At 44.7% G+C, this 23,358-nt stretch overlaps 1 protein-coding gene across 4 annotated transcripts in view; it reads right to left on the bottom strand.

The window, feature by feature from the left end:
- Window positions 1-23,358, bottom strand: part of ADGRB3 (adhesion G protein-coupled receptor B3) — a 1,641,523-nt gene that overhangs the window by 692,900 nt on the left and 925,265 nt on the right. For all 4 annotated transcript variants that reach the window (XM_085610901.1, XM_085610903.1, XM_085610902.1 and 1 more), the window contains one exon: window positions 6,330-6,476. In XM_085610901.1, coding sequence (XP_085467027.1) covers window positions 6,330-6,476 — 147 coding nt within the window. The remainder of the gene's footprint in view (window positions 1-6,329; window positions 6,477-23,358) is intronic.

The following is a 23,358-nucleotide window of genomic DNA, read 5'->3' as shown; positions in this document are numbered from 1 at the left end:
ACCAGTGCTGGTGGGAGAACTGGGCAGTAGCGTGAATGGGTCCACACACCAGTGCTGGAGGGAGAGCTGGGCAGTAGAGTGAATGGGTCCACACACCAGTGCTGGAGGGAAAGCTTGACAGCAGCGCGAATGGGTCCACACACCAGTGCTGGAGAGAGAGCTGGGCAGTAGTGTGAATGGGTCCACATACCAGTGCTGGAGAGAGAGCTGGGCAGTAGCGTGAATGGGTCCATACACCAGTGCTGGAGGGAGAGCTGGGCAGTAGTGTGAATGGGTCCACACGGAGGATCAGGAGGCTCTCTGTTGATGCAAACCACGCCGGCCCACAAACACTGCAAGCAGAGACTTCAAACACCACTAAGGACAAGGACTCTACTGTGTGATGCTTTGAGAAGAGTGACTGTAATATAAAGCATGTTCTTATTGAAAATATCGGAAACGCTGATTCAGCCTTGTGCTTGGCATAATGTGGCTCATAGGTTATGCTTTTCTCTTTATTCTTCAATCCAACATAGGAAAAGGATACATTTAATTTCTTTAGTTAACCACTAAGTCATCGCCTAATGGGCTAGGGCTCTGATAATTGTTGCAAAATGAATTATTTCTTTCATGTTTTTGTGGCATCCACCGACTAGCAACTTTAAGCTAAATATAACAACGGTGATTGTAGCCTCTAGACCTTGATAAACCTGAACAAATGTGAACCAGTTGGCCTTTGCTGAGAATCTGCACATTGTACACATCTGCATCGAATACGAGGTATCCCAGATCACTACTATTTTTCACTGACATTCATAAAACATTAGAATTCATCCCATGCAATGTTAAAATATTAAACAAGATATTAATTAAAACAGCAAATGTTTTGATCATAAACTAGTGGAAGGAAAACACACAAGTGCTGCATATGAGTGCACACAGTGAAAATTTAACTCATGCGCAGAAAAGACACATTGCAAGATCCAGTTGAGATGCTGCCATCAAACCATTAAATGAGCAAAAATTATAAGACCGCTCGTGGCTGCACACGAGCTGATGGCTGAACTCTTCACAGCTCAAGGTGAGCTAGCAAATTTACAAACCTCTTCGGAACTTTCCAAATACAACTTCCTGCCAAAACAGCAATCTGGGACACACTGACTAGCAAAGTAGAACAACAGAATTCTCTCTAATACAGCCCTCCACACTGAGGCCCTCCTTATCTTTCAGGCCAATGAGCCCAATTCATGTGAGGCAACCAGCAGACTGGATATGGCAATACTACTAGTAGAAAAATGCAAGATAAAGTGGATTAGAGGATTCCCTTATATGCTTCTGCCTGACATCTCTTAGGCGCAGAATGCAAGGAATTGAAACGTCATAGAAATCCATGTGCTAAAGATCCATATGGATAACCTAAATACCAGAATCAATTGTAGATGGTGTTCAAGAGTTTGTGGAAGTCAGTAGTCGACTCCACAAATCATTACTGACAAACTTAGAAGATGACCAGGATGAGAACAGGCATTGGTTCTCTTGGATGTGTCAGTAGCTGCTAACAGCTGGAATTTACTTGCTTAAATGGTTAGGTAATTCTAGGACAAGATTTGAGTGACTTAAAATCTGGATCCCACTTATGGCAGCCAACACGTATTTAGAGTACAGATGCGAAAAGTTGAATTTATTTCCTATTGTGATATGCAGAATTTTCATGAAAATGTGCATATTTCTTAAACTGTTCTTGAAAGTTGTCTACGTGAAACTTGTATGCAAGGACACACCTTTTGTGAAAAAAATCATGTGAAAGAACTTCGATTAGTTAGTGGAGAAAATGTCTTGAGGCCATGGCACACATCAGTTTTACAACTCGTCTTGGCATTTTCTGCAAGCCAGTCTTGAAGGGTGAAAATAGATCAAATTACAAGAAAAAGTGCAAAAGGTTGGGGTGAAGGGGTGAATAATCAAAAATGTGCAAAAGATAATAATTGGGAAGTGCATGGGATTAGCGTGCATAACAAAAATGTTTCATAGGCCTAGTCATAATGCAGCATCAGTTTGTTAACATGCCAGGTAAACTGCCTACTTCCATTTCTCATTAATGTTTCACACAAACATATATCTCATGGCCCTGGACATAGAGTATCTTCCGCCAGTTACACAGGGGATTTTCAAGTCTGTCTGGGACTGGATGGAGGTTTCTGATTCCTGAGGACATGCTATGGTTGAATGTAAGCTGCATGTGCCTAAACAGGAGTACAACCCAGTTACTCTTACCACTTAACCGTGACCTCGGGGAGGTGCTTACAGAAAATCTCAAAAGGTATGAACTTTGGAATTTCCCTTTATTTCTGACCTATACTTCCACCTCTAATCAACACAGTGGTGAAGAGTGGAAATAAGCCACTAAATTTGATCAGAAAACACTACTGATACTGACATATATATACAGCACTGGGGACCGCCACCCTCCGGGTCTTGTTTTTTTTTTAAGCATATAAACTGGGGGGGGGGGGCTCACATGCCCCGGGGGCCGCCACCTCCCCAGGGCACTAAGTTTGTAGATGCAGGGGTCCGTTACGGACCCCTGAGCCCAGGGGACCACCACCTCCCCGGGGCTGTGTACATGTTAGGAAGGGGGTCGCGCGCCCCCCTCCTGGAGCCCTCCATGGTCCTGGGGGCTGGCTCCTGCAGTGTTCCGGGGTGCCCAACCCCGGGACACTGCTGTTTGCAATGACAGGGCGGGAGCCGTGCTGCTCCCACCCTGTCTTTGCAAACTGCGCTTTGCTTCATTGTAGCGAGAGCAGGGAAACCTGCTCTCACTACAATGAAGCAAAGCAGATTGCTTTTCCACACGGGGAGCTGCATGTCAGCAGCTCCCCATGTGGAAAAGCAATGCCGGCTCCCGCAGGAGGCAGGGAGCCGGCAGGACCGTGGGGGCATTGGGGCTCCCCCCACGGTTTCCAACAAATAAGGCCAGGCCCCGGGGATGGGGTTCCCGGGGCTAGAAGGGGCCCGGGAGGGGCACCTCGAGGCCCCCCTCCCCAATAATTTTTTTTTTTAAACGAAGCAGAGCCCCAGGGGATGGGGTTCCCGGGGCTAACAGAGGCCTCAGGAGGGGGACCATGCAGCTCCCCTCCTTGAAAAATAAAAATAAAAATATATCTGTGGCCAGGCCCCGAGGGATGGGGTCCCCGGGGCCATAATTGGCCTCTGGAGTGGGGCCACACAGCCCCCCTCCCATTTTTTTTTTTTTAAAAAGGGGTCAGGCACTGGGTGATGGGGTCCCCAGGGCCCCACAAAAAGAAAAAGAAGGGGGGCCACACAGCCCCCCTTTTTTTTAAAAACTGCATCGCGCCGGAGGCCCTGCCCCCTCCCAGCAACACTCTGCAAACATGCCCTGTGGTGCGTTTTAAGTCGGTGAATTAATTTCCCTTCAATACTGAGGGTCCCTGGGGGCCAACTAGCCCACCAGGTACCTCCAGTAAGCGCCAGGGAGCTACATTGCAGAGAGGTGGTCCGAGGCCACGCCCATTTTTACACCTCTCTGCAACGCAGCTCTGTGATGCTTATTGGAGGTAGCTGGTGGGCTAGTTGGACCCCAGGGACCCTCAGGACTCAAGGGGATTTAATCCCCCAATTTACAACGCACCAGGGGGCGCATTTGCACACTTGTCACATCATGCCCCGCCCCCTCTCTGCACCACTGTGCAAACGCACACCGTGGCGCATTTTAAGTTGGGGGATTGATTCCCCTTCCATCCTGAGGGTCCCTGGGCGCCAACTAGCCCACCAGGTACCTCTAGTAAGCGCCAGGGAGTTGTGTTGCAGGGAGGTGGTCTGAGGCCATGCCGCTTTTTACACCTTTCTGCAACCCAGCTCTGTGGTACTTACCGGAGGTACCTGGTGGGCTAGTTGGTCCCAGGGACCCTCAGGATTCAAAGGTACTTAATCCCCCAACTTACAATGCGCCGGGGGCAAGTTTGCACAGTTGTGCAGGGAGGGGGTGGGGCCTTATATGACAAGTGTATAAACACACCCCCTTTGTGAATTGGGGGATTAAGTCCTCTTGAATCCTGAGGGTCTCTGGGGACCAACTAGCCCACCAGGTACCTCCAGAAAGCACCACAGAGCTATATTGCAGAGAGGTGGTCTGAGGCCACACCCCTTTTAACACCACTCTGAAAACGCGGCTTCTGGTGCACTGCTGGTGGGACGATGAGGTCCTCTTGTGTCCTGAGGACCTCAGGACACAAGTGGACTTCATCGTCCGAGCAACAGTGCACCAGAAGCCACGTTTGCAGTGTAGTGTAGTGTAAAAAGGGGCGTGGCCTAGGAACACCTCTCTGCAGCGCAGCTCTGTGGCGCTTACTGGAGGTACCTGGTGCGCTACTTGGCCACAAGGGACCTTCAGGATTCAAGGGGCATTAATAGGGATGTTATAGTAAGAAATTAGCATTTAAAAAACCTTTGAAATTCACTGAAAAAAACAGAGGTTTCAGGCATGTTATAGTTAGAAATTAGCATTTAACAAACCTTAGAAATTCACTGAAAAACCCACAGGCCTATTTCAGATCCATTTTGAGTTTGTCAGCATAGGGTGGGGTATTTAGCACACATGGTAAAATACAATTTTCTCAGTGTGAGGTATTTACCGTGAGTGGTAAATACAGCCTCTTCAGGGTTTCTAAAAGGAAATGGAGCATAATATGCAGAATCATTTGTTAACCAGGACTACATTTGTAAAATAATAAGTGCCAGGATCTTTCTCAGAATGCCAGTGCAGCCAGCACTGCCAAATAAATACCAGTGCCAATGATACCTACTTATAATCACAGTTCTACAAATGTGACAATTTGGACAATACTAGGTGACCCAAAGCTATAAGTAAAATGGTATTATTATTTTAATCCTATATTGAATTGTTAAACACTTTCCTCATCTGTCCTTTTAAAACTAGTCTAACAGCGCCACCATGTGGTTTACTGTCATAAACACGTGCCTGTGTTACGAAAGAAGTGCTGGTTCTGGGTACTGGCAAACACCAGCAAAATTAAGCATTCTTTTTAACATAATGAATTGCGCATGTTTTGCCTTTTCTTCTGGAACCTTTTCTCCCAATAAAGTTCAGCAGGTTTGACCTGCCAAAATGTATTGGGGGAAAATGATGAGGGTGTGATAATTATCACACAACTCATAATTCCAATCCCTGTGCGAATACGTTTTTGCTCACGGATCAGAATTTAGCCCTTAACTCACAATGAGAGCAGGTGGGTACTCCATGTCAAACTTGATGGATATCCTGCTCTCCTTATTACAAGTTCATTATATCCTAATGCACTTGTAATAAGACAGACAGGATAGTCATCACATCTGCGACAGTGTATTCATCTGCCAAACTCTAAATCAGGCCATTTGTCTCCATACTTCTGCCACACATGCATGAAGAGCTCCCCAAAAACCTCAGAAACTTCAAAGGAAACAGAATAAATTGAGTAAGTTATAAGATGGGGATCTGAGTGGGTCAAAAAATTCAAAGTCCTGTGCAACATCCATCAAACCATCTTGGTAGATTGATTGAAAAAATGGCACCCATCAACCACTATATCACATCTGTCAGTCAGAATACAATACTCTGCCCAAAAAAACAACCCAATAGTGGAGTGGAAAATTAAGCACTTTGCAACCCTTCTATTTGTCATGGAAACCAACTGAGTTTTCAATTGGAAGAGAGCTAAAAACATGTTTTTCAAAAGTGCCAAATCTTGTTGAAGGGCACACTCACTTCTCCGATGGAGAGAATGGGCCCTTATACATGTTCTGAAGGAGTGGACAGCAAATCACACCACCTGCTCCCATTCCTATCTGTGTAATCCAGCAGTTCAAGATAACCCTCTCAACAACACCTTATCAGCACCAAGATCACCTATCTCAATCTGAGGACATGTGGGCTCTCACCCAGACTGATGGCCATGAGGGCAGCCTATGGAGTAAGAGACCAAAGTGATCCAATTGACCAATTACACTTAGGAGTAACTACAAGGGAGTGTGGTGAGCAATAATGCCTAAAACAAAGAAATAACCTAGCTTGTATCGTTACTAACTATGGTGACACATTATTCCGAATCAGCATTTCACATTTTTTTACACAAGTAAATTGTAAGCATAATTCATATTGAAGCCGTGATCCGTGAGTAGACAGGCACTACTCAAATATACAAGCGCACACGTCCCTCTTACAATGCACGTGCTATTAAAATACTAGTGATATTAATAGTTTTGTCTTCATTATTAAATCTAATTGAAATATATCATTACAAAGAGGTCTAGTGTAATACTAAACAATTTCTTACCTGATGGCATGGGGGTGAAGATGCTTTTTGGAATGACTACTTTGTCTTCTGAGTTGCGCGCCCAGTCCACCATTCCTTTCCGGCCTCTCATTGGGAAATTGATGTCTGTTACAACAGATGCTGCAGGGACTTTTTGAATGCTAGCCACTGGTGAGAGAAATCGTAATTTGAAACACATTTTTTCTTCTCTTTTATAAAGATTGAAGAGAGAAAATAGCAATTTCAAAGTAATACAAACACTAGTAATTCTCACAAAGTAAAGACCTGGTCAAGCAAAAAAGAGTTAATCACTATGCTTGTCCTAATGGCACATATGTTCTTCTGCAGATTGGGGGTCGGGACATTTTTTGATCTAGGACAACTCCATTATTTTAACTGTATAAATTGGGGATTTTTGAAGTGTGGGCTTATTGTGCTAAAAAAAGCGCCGGCAAGGGCACTTGTGAGGAGTTTGTTCAGAGCACATTCTGAAATCATTGCGTGTGACAATGCCAGCAAGCAGAGACCTGTGAAAGACAGAGCGGCCAGAACCGCACTAATGAAGCAAGAACCCCGCTCCAGCCTCGGCGCAGGCCGGGTAATGTCTGGCGACACATACAATAAACTGTGGCGCAATGTGAAACCTATATTTTTCATACACGAAAGAAAAAGCCGCAAAAGAACGCTCATGGCTACTTTATCTCTGCGACTTGTGGTCTTTTGAATTCATGGTATTTGTCAAAATAGAAATTCGCAGTTAAAAAATAGGACCAGTAGAGAAATTAGAAAAACTAGATGCGAACCTTAAGCGAGTTCCATCACACTATAAAAGTTTCTGGTCTTTATGTAACAATAGTCATCAAAACATGTATTTTCTACCTTTATATATACTGTGAATCAATCCGAAATATATAGGATGTATCAAAGCAATCCTTAACCTTGATAACAAGAATGTGTGCTGAAGCATAGAGTGCAATATATATGCTATTTATTACCACCGTTGAGTGTGAGGTTCAGAGGCGAAGCCTTGACTGGGAATTGATGGCCCTCCCCTTCCTGAACAATAGCAATTAAAAAAAAACACTCTGATTTGTAGTTAACAATGGTAAATAAGTAAATAATCAAATTTGTAGAGCACAGCTAATCACTCCTGAGGGTATCCAGGCGCTCTACATAGGCACAAGGAGATGAAGTGATTTGTCCAGAATCACAGGATGTTTCTACTGATGCCGAGACTGGAACCTGGATCCCAGGTCCAAAGTCGGCAGCTCTGGCCATTACGCCAAACCCCCTTCCTGACCCATTTCATATTACATTCTATGCATCTGCATGTATGGTTTGTACCATGGCATTGTTTCAGGTTTATTTGTTTTTTTTAAAAAAAAGATATTTACCAAAATTAAGATGTAAGGATTTAAATTTGAGCAGTGAAATAAATCACGTTGAAGAAGCCTCCTTAACATTAGGAACGTTGCTTCCATGCTTAGAATAACTGTAATATGCAATCTGTGAGACAGTAAATAGTGTCTGTCCTATGCCATGTTCACTCAACTGTGGTAATAAACTGACTTTTTCACTCTAGTAATAAATATTTTAATGTGTGTTTATTATTACATTTTCTTTCAATAACATGCCACGGCTGGACAAATAAATGTGGCCCAATTACATGTCGTCCAGAGCAACTGTACTAATAAACGCACATTCACCCATGTATTACAAGAGTGCAAAGGGTCTAATTCCAGTTTATTACCACAGTATAGTAAAAACTGACATTAGAAAATAACTGTTTATTGCTTCTCAGTTTGCAGGCAGCATGGGAAACACTTTTCTTAATAGACATGAAGTCCTCTTCAATGAGATTTAACTTTTCTGCACACATTTAACCTCTAGCTTCCTGGTTTTGGTTAAATACCTTTTGTTTAAAAAGGCATATGAAACATTGTTATGAAATAAACCACAAATACAGAAGCTTCAAGCATAATCTGCTATTCATTATCATTTTTGAGGGATGGGAGGGGGGCATCACGAACCACGCAAGGCTTTGCCGATGTGTCATGACCCCTCCCCACACTGAACAATGGCACTAGCTCGCATATTACACTCTCCATGTGCAGATATATTACATATTGCACTTCTATCGTGTATTTGCACTGTAGGTAACAGGTGTACGCATTAATTTAATTGCTCTGATATTTTCCGTATGGAATGAGACAATGACCACAACTTATGACCTAAGCATCACAACAAGTGTCAGCTGGGAGCGTTTAGCTTATTCATCGATTGCACAGTGACAAGTATGACTGTATTGATGGAAAAAAAAGAAAATAAATCTAAATGTGGAATTTATGCAAGTGCCGCGCGCCAAGAGTACAGGGGAAAGCTGGAACCACCAGCTTAAGAGAATATAAGAAGAGTGATATGCTAGATGCACAGAAATCTTCATTACAAACATATGGTAGAATAAGAGGTAGCCTGTGATCGTGAAAGTAAAGTGCACGGCAATGGTTCACATGAGATAGTGCACTCCAGGAGGGGCATATGCCAAGCATGCCTAGAAAAACACTCGAAAAAAGTGGAACTGCAAGGAATTTCATGTATGCAAGTTGGAACCTAATTTTTCTGTTTTTTAAAGGCTCAATATTGTTTACCTCTGTTTGCTATGAGAACTGCTGACCAAGGTGAGAGGAGCATAACCTCCGAGAAAACGCACGAACAATACCAGGAATGTTTGGTGTTTCAGTCAAAATAGCAATTGATGGCACAAGAACAACCGTTGATACAGAAGCAGAGTGGTGGTGCCCTAGGGCTGCCACTTCAACTTGTTTGATCACTTGTCCTGGTTCGGTTTGTGTGGGTGATCAGTTACACAACAGAACTGAAGACTCGGATTTCCCACTTCCTCTAGCATCACAGTCCGCCTCCCTTGAGACACCCTTTAAACTGCAATAGAGTCAGCAATAGACTGACTGAAATGTACTTTCGATGGGAACAATACATGGCAATGGAAGCAACAAGGGAGTAATATGAAATCATACGAAATCATAATTTGTGATAAATGCTTTAATGATATAAACATTCTAAGGTATTTCTCACAAATGAAAATCAGTTGGATTAAACTGCAATCAAATTAAGTCAAATGGTGCCACAGTTTAGATAGTAAGGGCAACGCGCGTTGTTAGCTAGCCAATAGAAATGGTAAACATAAACGCAGCATTCACCGGCACGAGGATGAGAGTTTTTGTTGTCATGCCATGTATACCAAAAAATAGGAAACCTGGAGGTGTTAAGTCAGCAGTGTGTTTGTCTGGTTCACGTGTATCCTTCCAGTATCATTAAAGAACCCTATGATTGAAAGAAAATGGGTATTTCTTTTGTCTGCTGTCAGGTCGCTAAATGAAAACGTCAGAAGCAATCAGTTACATATTTTCTGAATGAGTTGAAATGCACTTGAATTAATTATCTGTAACTATTGCGTCTTAAATTGGTACAGAGAGGGCAGTCAGCATGGGCGCTATAATAGCGTCTCTGGGAAAACTGTGCCTCAGCCAAGCAGAATGTAGAGTTTGCAAAACGTTTTGTGATTGCCAAAATTCTTTACTTTATTAATCTATTTTATCTTTGTCTGGAGATCAGGATGCGATTCCATGGCAACGAGGCAGGTTGTTTTCCTGAAACCAACCGTGCGATGCTGCTTTCTTCTTCACTGTAATTAACAGTCTGTTTGCCTTCTTCCACTAAATATCTCGCGCAAAGCAAGCTGTCTTTGACAGTAATTGCATTTAATGTAAATGTATAAATGCATTGTACAAATGGGTGCCATTGTGCCCACGTTCATAGCCTATTCATTTGAGTTCACGTTGTCATCTGCATTGCATTATGACTTTAAATGGAACATGGACTATTAGAAGAAACAGCAGCCTGTGTTCCTGCACCCTTGGACCGGACCTACGATTGCTCACCCAGGCAAATAGTCACAGTCCACTGCGATACACGTTTAGATTTAAAGAGACAAAACTGAGTCATACCATCGGAATTCCTGAGGAGTTTCAAAGTTGATTTGAAGAAATCCCCATCATTAATCAAATGCTTATATTTTATATTGTAACATTAATTTTTTGTATAGGAGCAATTTACATTAAGCCTACTTTCCTTTCCAGATGTTATGGAATACTGCGTTGTTCCTACACCCTGTTAAAACCAGATCTTTTTCTGACTGGGAACCAATGGAAAGATATAAATAGGGGGCCAATCGGGGGCCTAGCAGAAGAATGCTAACCAGGCGGGCAGCTGTGTTCTGAATAACCTGCATTTTAGAGAGAACAGACTCATTGGCCGCTAACAGTAAGGCGTTCCCATTGTCAAGATGACACACTATTCAAGCCTGAAAAAGGTTTTTCTAAATATTAATGGGAGCCATTGAAAGACTTTCCTGAGTAAGCACATTGTCCCAAAGCGGGCACCACATATATACATAACCTGATCCTTCATGGACAGGTTCTTGTCAAGAAGGACACCAAGATTTTTAGCTATCCTCCTAAGAGAAGGCACAGGTCCTAACTCAGAGGACCACCAGTCATCTGACCAATATGATATCTGTTTTATCTCCATTTAACTGTTGATAGTTGTGGATCATCCATGTGGCATTTGTTTCTCATGCAGATGATAAAACCTATTTTAAAATTTTTCTGGATTTTGCCCAAAGGAGATGATTAATTAAGCATCATCTGCATAGGAGAGTATTTCAAAGCCACAAGATGTAACTGTCTGGGCAAGGGGTGCCACATAGATGTTAAAAAGAGTGGGGCTCAAGAAAGGTCCTTGATGGACCTCCATGCCCAGAGGCAGGATCTTTGAATGAAAGATATCAGAGGAGACCATTTGGACACTGTTGTTCAGAAAGTCTTTAAACCACTCTAGGGCTTTCCGTTGGATACCAATCTTGCAAAGTTGTTGAATCAAGATGGAATGTGAGACAGCATCAAACCCTGCTGATAGGTCAAGAAGTATCAGCATCGCCGGCCTTCCGGCATCTTGAGATACTTGATAGTTGGCTACTGCCAACAGGGCTGTGCAGTGCTATGAAAGTCTCTAAAGCCAGATTGTGAGGAGTCCAGAAAATGATGGTCCTCCAAATAGGAGGAAAATTGTTTGTTCATGTATTATTCAAGAACCTTGCCCAAAAGAGTAAGGAGTGAAATAGGCCAATAGTTGGGAGGCTCCTTTGGGTCAGCATTAGGTTTCTTTAAGATGGGTGTGACGTGCATATTTTCACTCTTGTGGCACAACAGCTAAGTTTAACGATAAATTAAATAGTGATGTGATGGTAGGAGTGAGTAAGGTAGACAGAGTAGCTTTTATGTAAGGAGGAGAGAGATCGGAAGGAGAACTTGATTTGACTTTGATTAATAGTTCTGACACCTGCTTGTGAGTAATAGGCTGAAACCTTTTGAGCAGCGCTAAACAATTTCTAGGGAGAGGGTTTTTGATGGACAGGTCAGAGCAGGGTAAGGCGGTGGTACAAAAAAGTCTGGTATATTTTCTCAATTTGAGTCTCAAAATGATTTGCCAGGGTATCACACAGCGCTTGAGAGGCTAGAATAACTGAGGTGCAGGCAAACGTTTTGGTAAATTCATTTAGCACCTTAAACAGTTCTTTCGCAGAACGTTCAGCTTTGTCAATCCAGCTGATCATTTTTAGTCTATGCACCTCCCTGATTTTACTATGATATGCTCCTAGGGTGAATTTATATCTCTTTATATCTACAGTGGATTTCGAGACCCACCATCTGCATTCTAATCTCCTACAGCTTGTCTTTTGAAGCCTGAATTCAACCGAGTACCATGGGTCATTGTGACTGATGGTTTTAGGAGAGTTCGGTTTAAGAGGGGCAATTCAATCAATCACTGCATTTGTAAAGCGCGCTACATACCCGAGAGGGTCTCAAGGCGCTGGGGAGGGGGGGGATGCTACTGGTCGAAGAGCCAGGTCTTGAGGAGTCTTCTGAAGGCCAGCAGGTCCTGGGTCTGTCGTAGGATGGTGGGGAGAGTGTTCCAGGTCTTGGCGGCGAGGTAGGAGAAGGATCTGCCGCCAGCGGTGGTTTTTCGGATGCGAGGGACTGTGGCGAGGGCGAGGTTGGCTGAGCGGAGGCTTCGGGTGGGGGTGTGGAAGCTGAGTCGGTTGTTGAGGTAGGTGGGTCCGGTGTTGTGCAGTGCTTTGTGTGCGTGGATCAGGAGCTTGAAGGTGATCCTTTTGTTGACGGGGAGCCAGTGCAGGCCTCTCAGGTGGAGTGTGATGTGGCTGCGGTGGGGGACATCGAGGATGAGTCGGGCTGAGGCGTTCTGGATGCGTTGGAGTCGTCTCAGGAGCTTGTTTGTAGTTCCTGAGTAGAGGGCGTTCCCGTAGTCGAGTCTGTTGGTGATGAGGGCCTGGGTAACTGTTTGTCTCGTGTCGAGGGGGATCCATTTGAAGATCCTGCGGAGCATATGGAGGGTGTTGGAGCAGGACGCGGAGACGGCGTTGACTTGCCTGGTCATGGAGAGAGTGGAGTCGAGGATGACCCCCAGGTTGCGTGCGTGGTCCGTGGGTACCGGGGCTGTGCCTAGTGACGTGGGCCACCAAGAGTCGTCCCAGGCTGATGGGGTGGGTCAGAGAATGAGGACCTCTGTCTTGTCTGAGTTCAGCTTCAGTCTGCTGTCCTTCATCCAGTCGGCTACGGCCTTCATTTCTCTGTGGAGGTTAGCTTTGGCGGTGTGGGGATCTTCGGTGAGGGATATGATCGGCTGGGTGTCGTCAGCGTAGGAGATGATGTTGAGGTTGTGTTGTCGTGCGACGTGGGCGAGGGGGGCCATGTAGATATTGAACAGCGTCGGGCTGAGGGAGGATCCCTGTGGGACGCCGCAGATGATCTCAGTGGTTTTGGAGCGGAAGGGTGGGAGGCGGGCGCTCTGGGCTCTGCCAGAGAGGAAGGATGTGGTCCAGGCCAGGGCCTTCTCTTGGATACCGGCGTCATGGAGGCGTGCTGATAGGGTGCGGTGGCAGACCGTGTCAAAGGCTGCTGATAGGTCCAGGAGGATGAGGGCGGCTGTTTCTCCTTTGTCCATCAGGGTCCGGATGTCGTCAGTGGCGGCAATGAGGGCGGTCTCGGTGCTGTGTTTGTTGCGAAAACCGGATTGGGAAGGGTCCAGGATGTTGTTAACTTCGAGGTAGCGGGTCAGCTGTTTGTTGACAATCTTCTCGGTCACTTTTGCCGGGAAAGGGAGCAGGGAGATGGGCCGGAAGTTCTTGAGGTGCTTGGGGTCCGCCTTGGGCTTCTTCAGAAGGGCGTTGATCTCAGCGTGCTTCCAGCTTTCTGGGAAGGTTGCTGTCTCGAAGGAACAGTTGATTGTTTTCTGGAGGTGGGGCGCGATGGTTGCGCTGGCTTTGTTGAAGACGTGGTGAAGGCAGGGGTCCGATGGGGATCCGGAGTGGATGGAGTTCATGGTTTTGATGGTGTCTTCGTCGCTGACGCTGGACCAGACGGTCAGGCGACTGGTGCGAGTGGTAGTCGCAGGGGTGGTGGACTCGGTGGTGGGTGCGGGGGGGTCGGAGTTGAAGCTGTCGTGGATGTCGGTGATCTTGCGGTGGAAGAAGGTGGCCAGGGAGTCGCACAGGTCTTGAGATGGCGGGATGTCGTTGGTGTTGGAGCTGGGGTTGGAGAGATCTTTCACGATGCTGAAGAGCTCTTTGGTGTTGTGTTCGTTGTTGTCTAGGCAGTCCTTGAAGGCGGTCTTCTTGGCGGTCCTGATGAGTTGGTGGTGTCTGCGGGTGGCGCTCTTGAGGGCTGTGTGGTTGTCTGGTGTTCGGTCGTGGAGCCATTTCTTCTCCAGCTTCCGATAGGTGTGCTTGGAGATCCGGAGGTCCTCGGTGAACCAGGCGGCTTTCTTGTTGGTGTGGTTGGTTGTAGAGGACTTGAGAGGGGCGAGGGTGTTGGTGCAGTCGTTGATCCACTGTGTGAGGTTGGTCGCGGCGGTGTCTGGGTCGGTGGGGTCGGTGGGTGGTCTCAGGGCGAGGGCGGTAGTCAGTTGGTCCTCAGTGACCTTGCCCCAGCAGCGGCGTGGTAGCTGTTGGGTGCGGTGGTGTGTGGTGGGTTTTCTGAAGGTGAAGGGGACGCATCTGTGGTCAGTCCAGTGTGGTTCGGTGGTGTGGTTGAAGGAGACGTGGGGGCTTGCGGAGAAGATGGGGTCGAGCGTGTGTCCAGGGGCGTGAGTAGGTGTCGTTACGAGCTGTTTGAGTCCGAGGTTGGCGAGGTTGTCAAACATCAGGGCGGTGGAGTTGGCGTCGTTGTTGTTCTCCAGGTGGAAGTTCAGGTCCCCGAGGAGGATGTAGTCCGTGGAAGCGAGGGCGTGGGTGCTGATGAGGTCGGCGATGGTGTCACTGAACTGTGGGCGGGGTCCTGGAGGTCTGTAGAGTAGAGTTCCTCTGAGGGTGGTGTTGGGGTCGGTGTGGATCTGGAAGTGCATGTGCTCGGCGGTGGTGAGGGTGTCATCGGTGTTCGTTGAGATTTTGATGGAGTATTTGTGGATGATGGCGATTCCTCCTCCCACTCCGTTGGTGCGGTCTCTGCGGGAGATCTTGTAGCTCTGTGGGATGGCTATGGCGATGTCTGGTGCTGAGGAGGCGTTCAGCCAGGTCTCCGTCAGGAAGGCGACGTCGGGGCGGTGGAGTCTAGGAGGTCCCAGAGTTCGATGGCGTGCTTGCGAGCGGAGCGGGTGTTGAGGAGGATGCAGCAATTTCTGCGTGATAATTAAAGTCTCCCATAAAAAAAATTGTCAGTGACAAAGCACATCAGGTGCTAGACATTCTTCTAGTCTATGGATAGAGTCCTTCTTAGAGCTGGAGGGGTGGTGCAGTAGAGCACCCTTCTAAAGCTCACCATGAGTAATTTCCAACTTGAAGATATCTCCATTCAGTCAGAAAGAAAATAATAAATAATCTCCATCTTCAAGGAGTCAAGGAAGGCTAAAGCCACTCTGCCTTCCATCTTGGTTTCTCCATCAAGTCTAACCAACTTATATTTGTCCTGAAACACAATAGGAATAAAAGCAAGAGCCAATGGGTGCAGCCAGGTTTCAGTGATAAAACAACCATCAGGTTGTTTAGAGGTGAGCAACTCTGACATCTCCGTTGCATGTTTTGGGATGGACCTCGTGTTACAGTAAAGCTTTTTTGATATAGAAGATTCTTTAAGGAGTTCAACGTATGATTCTTTTAAGACATATTTGGTCCTAGTAAAAGAGGTCTTCACTTCACATGCCCACTTAGATTCTAGGCTAGTGCCTTCTCTATCACTAGATGTCTGGTCCCAAGGTTGGTAGTGCAAGAGCATCTGCATTCATAACATGAAAACGGGCCTTCCAAGCAAAGGGGGAACAGTGGGGCACACTGTAGACTATTGGTCAAATGCAGCACGACCAGGTCCTTAAGTTTTTAACCTCATTGGTGGTCTAGCACATCATAGAGGGGAGACTAATCTCAATGGTACCTGGCGCCTGGCGACTTTTGGGCGTGGGCTGACGTGGACAGGTGCAGTTGGCATGTCCGTGCCAGGCTAACATTATATAGAGAGTCAACACTGAATAGAGAACCACTGGACTGCTAACCGACCTAAAATGGTGGCCCCTTGAAGTCCAACTTAATGAAGAGTAAAGTAAAGCCTTTAGCTATCTCTGCACAAATAGTGCAAAATGGAGAGGATCTGGAAGCTAAAGGAAAGGTAAATGCAGTAAAGTTTGTGAGCATGAAGTAATTCAAATTCTAAGAACTGTCAAATGAGTTTGCTCATCTCCCTAGCTTTACTTAAGATGAGGTAGTTTCAAATGTACATAGGGTTTAAATAAAGTGCATGAGTGCGCAGGGACAGGCAAGTCTAGATGGGGTTTGAGTTAAGTGCAAATGTGCGTGAGGGAAGTAAAATGATAAAACAAGCTGATAAAAAGAAGAAAAAAATGTATTTCTACATTAAAACACTGAGGAAGTGAGATGGAAGTGAGGACTTGCTTGTGTGCTGCGTGTTCGCCTCAGGCTGATGGTATATAGGGAGCCGACACTGAAGAGAGAACCAGTTGACTGTGAACCAACCTAAAATGGCAGTCCAACCTAATAAAGAATAAAGTAAAGCCTTTAACTCCCCTCGCACAAACAGGGAAAACCGGATTGGACCGGGGAGCTAAAGGAAAGATAAATGCAGCAAAGACTGTTAGCACAAAGTAATTCTAGTGCTAAGTCCTGTCAGATGAGTTCTCCTAACTCCCTAGCCTTACTTAAGGTGAGGTCGCTTCCAATGTACACGGATTAAAGCAAAGTGCAAGAGTGTGCAGGGGAAGGCAAATGTACACGGGGTTTGAGTAAAGTGCAAGCATATGCAGTGGAAGAAAAATGATAAAACAAGGTAATAAAAACAAGTAGAAAATGCACTTTCTACATTAAAAGACTGAGGAGGAAATAAGAGCTTGCCTGTCCCACCGTGTTCACCTTTGCACCCATTTCCCACTTAGCCCTTCTCCCTCTTTGTAACATGTGTCTCCCTTTTCACCTTGTAACTCTCTTGCAGCCTGCAATGCCACCTTGTAAACATCACTCCTTCTGCTCCACAATGCACCCTGCTCTCCCAGCAGACTGTACTCCCCTTTACACCCTTTAACCACTCACTCACCCTGTGTTATTCTATGCACCATGTACTCATCTTCTTTCTCCCTGCAGTCCCTAGAGACACCCTACTGTCTCCCTCACTCCCTTAACTCCTATTTGTAACATACACTCTCCACTCTGCACTCCTATGTTTTACCCTAAACTCCCCTGACACTTTACTCTGCTTACGTGTACCTTGACTACCTCTTCACACTGCATGCTGCCTACATTTCTCCTCTCCTCCTTTCAGCCTGAGCTTCTTCTAAACTGTCTGCTAACTAAGCAACGCTGTTTGTGTTCTGAACTTTCACTAGAGTCTGTGCTCCTACACCCTGCTCTCCTCTTTACCCTGTGCTCCTATTTTCAACCCTGCACTCCTCGTTTTCATTCTGTGCACCACTTACGGTTTCAGGAACCTCTTATGCCCTTCTTTCGTTCTGTACTATGCATTCCCCCTTGCTCATAGTGCTCCCTCTTGCATTCCTTGCTTCCTCTTGCAACATACACTTTCCCTCACACTCAACATGTGGTTCATCTTGCACCTTCCTCCTCTTACATAGGCCTCCACCCTTACACCCTATGCTTCCTCTTGCACCCTGCAAGTTCTGCACCCTGTGCTAACATTGCTATTCTCTGTTCCCCCATCAACCTGGAAACCACCTTCCACCATCTATTACCTCTTCACCCATGTGCTCCACACACCCTTCACTCGCCATATGCACCCTTAACTCTTTTCAAACCATGTGCTCCCCATTGCAACATACGCTCTCCCCCTGCACTTCCGTTTGTTTTTTTGCGCCCTGCCCTCCCCTTATACTGTCCCGCTGCACTTCCATTTGTTTATGACCTGTGCTCCTCTTTTACTCTCCCCCTGCACCTCTGTTTGTTTGTGATCTGTGCTCCCCATTATACTCTAATTAGAGCACACATTTTGCTCTTTCATATATAGAGGTGCATCATAATCATGGTGGTCCACACCCACATATATTCCTTTTATTGTATTAACCTGGGACACTAGAATGTGAACTGTAATAACATGAAAGATGATGTGTTAGGGATATTTCCGTGTAAGCGTGAAGAAATTAACGTTACAACTACATGTGTTTAGTTGAAAACATTAACGTGCAGAATTCGTACACGTCGCTGACAAGTAGTCACGTATTTGATGTGCTTATGTAATGTGTTAATTTAGAGATGCTTAGTAAATAATGTTCATAATATGTGTAGTTTCAGGAGGCCTTTGTGCCGTTTCTTATGTTTGCCAGTTTCTGTAAATCTTAATTGTATTTTTCCCCTGCAAACTCTTGCATTAGGTTTAATAAGTGAATTTCATGTGTATTTTGGATTTGTTCTTTCTCACGTTTCTGTTGCAGGTGGAGAATTCATCCTTGTTAGCTAGAATAATGTCTTTGTTTTAGGAGTTAGACTTAGGGAGGAGAGGATACATTGAACAATGATATTGATAATAAAGAACTGTTGTACTTTCTCATCTTAGTAAGGCTGGGAATCAAGGTCATCTCGCCAAGGCCTGGGAGCATCACTGCCGTGTGGAAAATTACCTATGAGGAGGTGGCTTGACTGGATGGTGTGATGCTGCAATTCATCTTAGGATACTACCTGTAAGAGTGATGTATCGAAGTTAGGGACAGTGTCCGAGGACTTCTGCTTATCCTTGAGAGAGAGAGCATCTTAGAATGAGCTCTGTAGCTTTATGCTACTTGACCCATCTAAACACAAAGAGACTTCTTAGAAAAAGACTTCACCTGCTGACACCTTTATGGATCTTGCCTTGGGAAATGCTAAGTAGGGATGTCACCCTAGTTGTAGTGCAGGGACAGATTAATGCTTTATACCCATAAACTTCCAATGAAGGGGCATCTTGATGTCTGTGCTGTCAATTTCCGTATTCTTGTCCTCAAACTGATTATTCAGTGCATGCTGCACCACCTTCACTTCACCCGTAAGTTTGGGTTTTGTATTAGTTCCAATGTATTTCTACACCCTCATCTTAAGGTGCTGGTATGTCCAACTGTTCTTGGCTTTGTAATAAAGTAAGCCTAATTGGGAGTCTGTGATTCTTCGGAGTCATAGTTCATTGGAACTGTAATGCTTGATTGGCTAATGATTTCTCTCTTCTCCACGCTTTTATGCTAATAAAAAGAGTCATTGACCGGGATTCCAGAGCAGACCTAGAATGTGGAACCCGGCTCCTTCACTCTTCCCCTGCACTTCTGTTTGTTTGTTTCCTGTGCTCCCCCTTATACTTTTCCCTGCACTTCTGTTTGTTTGGTTGTGCTCTGTGCTCCCCTTACACTCTTCCCTTGCACTTCCATTAGTTTGTGCCCTGTGCTTCCCCTTAAACTCTTCCATTGCACTTCGATTAGTTTGTGTCCTGTGCTTCCCCTTATACTCTTCCCCTGCACTTCCGTTTGTTTTTGCCCTGTGCTCCCCTTATACTCTTCCCTTGCACTTCCATTTGTTTGTGCCCTGTGTTTCTCCTTAAACTCTTCCCTTGAACTTACATTCGTTTGTGTCCTGTGCTTCCCCTTATACTTTTCCCCTGCACTTCCGTTTGTTTGTGTCCTGTGCTTCCCCTTAAACTCTTCCATTGCACTTCTATTTGTTTGCGTCCTGTGCTTCCCCTTATACTCTCCCCCTGCACTTCCGTTTGTTTGTGCCCTGTGCTCCCCTTATACTCTTCCCTTGCACTTCCATTTGTTTGTGCCCTGTGCTTCCCCTTAAACTCTTCCCTTGCACTTACATTCGTTTGTGTCCTGTGCTTCCCCTTATACTCTTCCCCTGCACTTCCGTTTGTTTGTGCCCTGTGCTTCCCCTTAAACTCTTCCCTTGCACTTACATTCGTTTGTGTCCTGTGCTTCCCCTTATACTCTTCCCCTGCACTTCCGTTTGTTTGTGCCCTGTGCTTCCCCTTAAACTCTTCCATTGCACTTCTATTTGTTTGCATCCTGTGCTTCCCTTACACTCTCCCCCTGCACTTCTATTTGTTTGTTTGTGCCCTGGCGCTCCCTCTTATAGTCTTCTCCTGCGCTTCTGTATGTTTGCTTGTCCTCCTCTCTGCTCCCATTTACACACTCCCTCTGCACTTCCGTTTGAACGTCTGTACCCTATAACTCAACACTCCCACTGGTTTGTAACCCCCAGCAAACTGCACTCCCCAAGCACCTGCCACGTCCTCATACATCCAGAGTCTCACAGCACACGGATCAGAACTCTCTTTTTTATAATGCCCAGAGTTGTTAAAGCCGGCTTGCCTCCTGAAAATACACGGTACAGCGCTTTGCTTTTAATAACATCAATACTCTGGTAGAGGTCTGCCTCTGAATATTCACTCTTACTGTTTGTTCTCTTCCAAAGTGACATTAAAGTGGTATGGGTGAGCAACAAACAGATGTCACTGCCAACAATGTGTTTCATTCGACTTTCAAGTGCATGATATGCTTTCCCTCAATGCCTTACTACTTACCTGTTGTGTCTCAACAATCAATGAAATTCACCATTACAACCAAGCAAGCCAGGGACTGACTATGGCTTAAGAGTAGAGAATCGTATAGCTCTTATCTCAGACGTTTTAAAGAAAATAAAAAAAATAGATATTATTTACTTATGTGGAGCTCCGCAGATTCCAAGTTAGATTCGTGCTATTAAATTATAATTACATCACTCCCCTTTCTTTTAAATGTAACAGTACAAACAGAGCATAGGTCACTTAAGGAGAGTAACAATAATTGTTCTGTTTGGTGCCTCTGAAGTCGTCAGCTAGTTCCTTCTGTTGATTTTCCCATTTGACGCTCTGTGATGTTGTTCGTTCAGATAGAAATGAAAAACCCTCAACTCCCATAACAGCCACCCAGCAATTTCTTTGCACAATTCAAAATCCATTAAAAACATCAGATTTAGCAATTTCGGGATCTAGTCTGAAGCATTTGCAAAAATTACAAGTCCATTATATTTGGGGTCCGGAAATTATCGTCCCATTATTGTCTGCTGTAAAGACGACCTTGTGGGAATTAATGGGCCTGAGAATGGGAGGCTTCTGAATCACGACACACTTATCAAAATAAGTGTCGGTGCCTAAGTTCAATTAAAGGAGTACTTCTCCTGTCCTAGATTCAGGAACAATAACATCTTCCTGACTCATGCATCCTCCATTGGATCCTGATAGGGCGCATCCTTTGTGCTGGGCAGAAATTGACCCGACAATGAGCAACCTAAGTGCCCCTCTGTCCGTTTTGGGATAATTGAGCATATTCACCGGTTTGGTCTCTTTCTATTTATGGTTACTGGGTCCAGACCACATCTGAACAGCAACGATTTGAAGATCGCAGGCTTCGCCTTGAACTTCACAGTATGATGATGACGTACGTTTGGCGTGGCACTCGTCTTTTTTCTGACAAATATTTAGATGCTAAACAATCATTGTCAAAGCCAATAGGTCTACCGTCGACTGCCAGCCTTTTGACTTTGCCAATGCTTGTGTTTTCTCATAGTTTTTTTAAAAACGTAATTGTTAGGGAAGCTGCTGGACCGATTGACTCTAACGAAAAACATTGGCTTGAAGGAAAATATTTTTTTGGTTCCAACAAGGACACATTACCATTGTAGGCCCTAGGGCCTGAAGGGACTACTTTATATGTGGATTTTGGACAGAATTACATCACTCACAATTTAGACAGCCAATGGCGGAAGTGGGATGACCCTCTTCCCCATGCTGCATTCTGCGGAGGATGGGAGGAAATTGTGACTCACACAATAGCAGACCAATGGATGGAGAGGGCTGTTTGAAAGCCTCTATATTTAAATCTTACATATAATTTTGGTGAAATAAAAAGGTCTTGGCAAATGCTAGACCAAAAGAATTCTAATTTGTTTCTGATCAAAAACATAAAATATATTTCCATGACAATTTCCATGAGCTTGGATTTGAAACTGGAGGCATGATTGAAAAGGCAACAATTCATTAAGCTCAACTCAAAAACATTTAAATGAGAGCAAATTTCTGAGCGTGATCTGCACACGTGTGTATGTGCTACAAATTCTAAGAAGCAACAGTACAAGCATAGCCATAAATCATATGTAACTTTCCAGTGTAAAAGTGTCAATCTGTGGTGGTGGACAGCAACAAGACAAGTACATCACCGCTTTAAAAAGGGATGTCCTACCAATACAGATCTTTATTGGCCCACTGTCATTGGCAGAAAGGCAACCCGCAGCCACACATTAGAATGAGCCCGCCTCTATTGCATATTTTTCTCAAAAGGGGACAATCCTAACGTTCATAGTCTTTAACCCTGATGAGAATTATCCGAATTGATGGACATCGATTCATGAATGTGCCTGGGGCCGCAGAGGCACTATTGACCATTAAGATCTACATTCTTTGCCCTGCAGCACCGCTTATTTGCTGCTGAGGTGCGAGGGATAGAAATTATATTTTTGCATTTCTTGTAAAAAATAACGTTATGGTAATAGTGTGCCACAATGCAAGTAATGTTCACATCAAGACATTATTTGATGCGCATAGGTGTCTTCAAGTACATGCAGAAAAACAAATATATCAGCCTCCAAGTCAATCAGAAATGGCAATCAAGCAGTGAGCAACTTCTATGCGACTACCAGTGCAAACTAAATTGCAAACTAAATTTGTTTCAGCTCCGAAGGGACAGTGGTATGAGAATTCTTTTAAGGAGCAGCTTGGTTGGTAAGTGTTGAGGCCCTTTGCAGGGATCAAAAGACTCTTCTGTGAGCTTTCTAATGAGGACGACAGATTAATTTGATATACACTGATTGCTCTTCAGTTACCTCTAATTGCCTTGGAGTATGATATTTGGATTTGCCTGTGTACCTTATGACACACAGTCCTGATGATGGTCTCGTGTTCCTAGGACCCTGAAGACCAACATTTTGACACATATTCTGTATCATATTTAAGAAGCATTGAGAATGCTTAGTTCAAATAAGTCTACACCTTTTCTGTGGGAAACTACAGTAGATGTGAGAGTAATTCCAAACACATGTAATGGACTGTGTGAATTCAGTCTATGAATGTTTTATTATGTGTTTGTGTGCTATTGGTATACTCTTGCTTAAATTGCTGAAGAAGAAAAATGTATTAGGTTTGATTAACTATTCCATGCAATAACTATGGAATGAGCTGTGTAATAAGCGAAAACAAATTGTATGTATTATTACCCTATAAGAAGTCGTATTTCATAGATACCATCCTTGTGAATGACTTTAATATTATGTATTGCAAATGGATTCCATCCATTTAGTTCATCACTATATTTTGCTTTTGATCACCTCATTTTAGAACATTTACTGTGGGTGAGTCTCACCACCTGTCTCACTCATGGTAATTTCATT

This window comes from Triturus cristatus, chromosome 6, assembly GCF_964204655.1.
Source record: "Triturus cristatus chromosome 6, aTriCri1.1, whole genome shotgun sequence".
In the NCBI taxonomy this organism is placed as follows: domain Eukaryota; kingdom Metazoa; phylum Chordata; class Amphibia; order Caudata; family Salamandridae; genus Triturus; species Triturus cristatus.
This window is presented reverse-complemented; position numbering and strand designations above follow the sequence as displayed.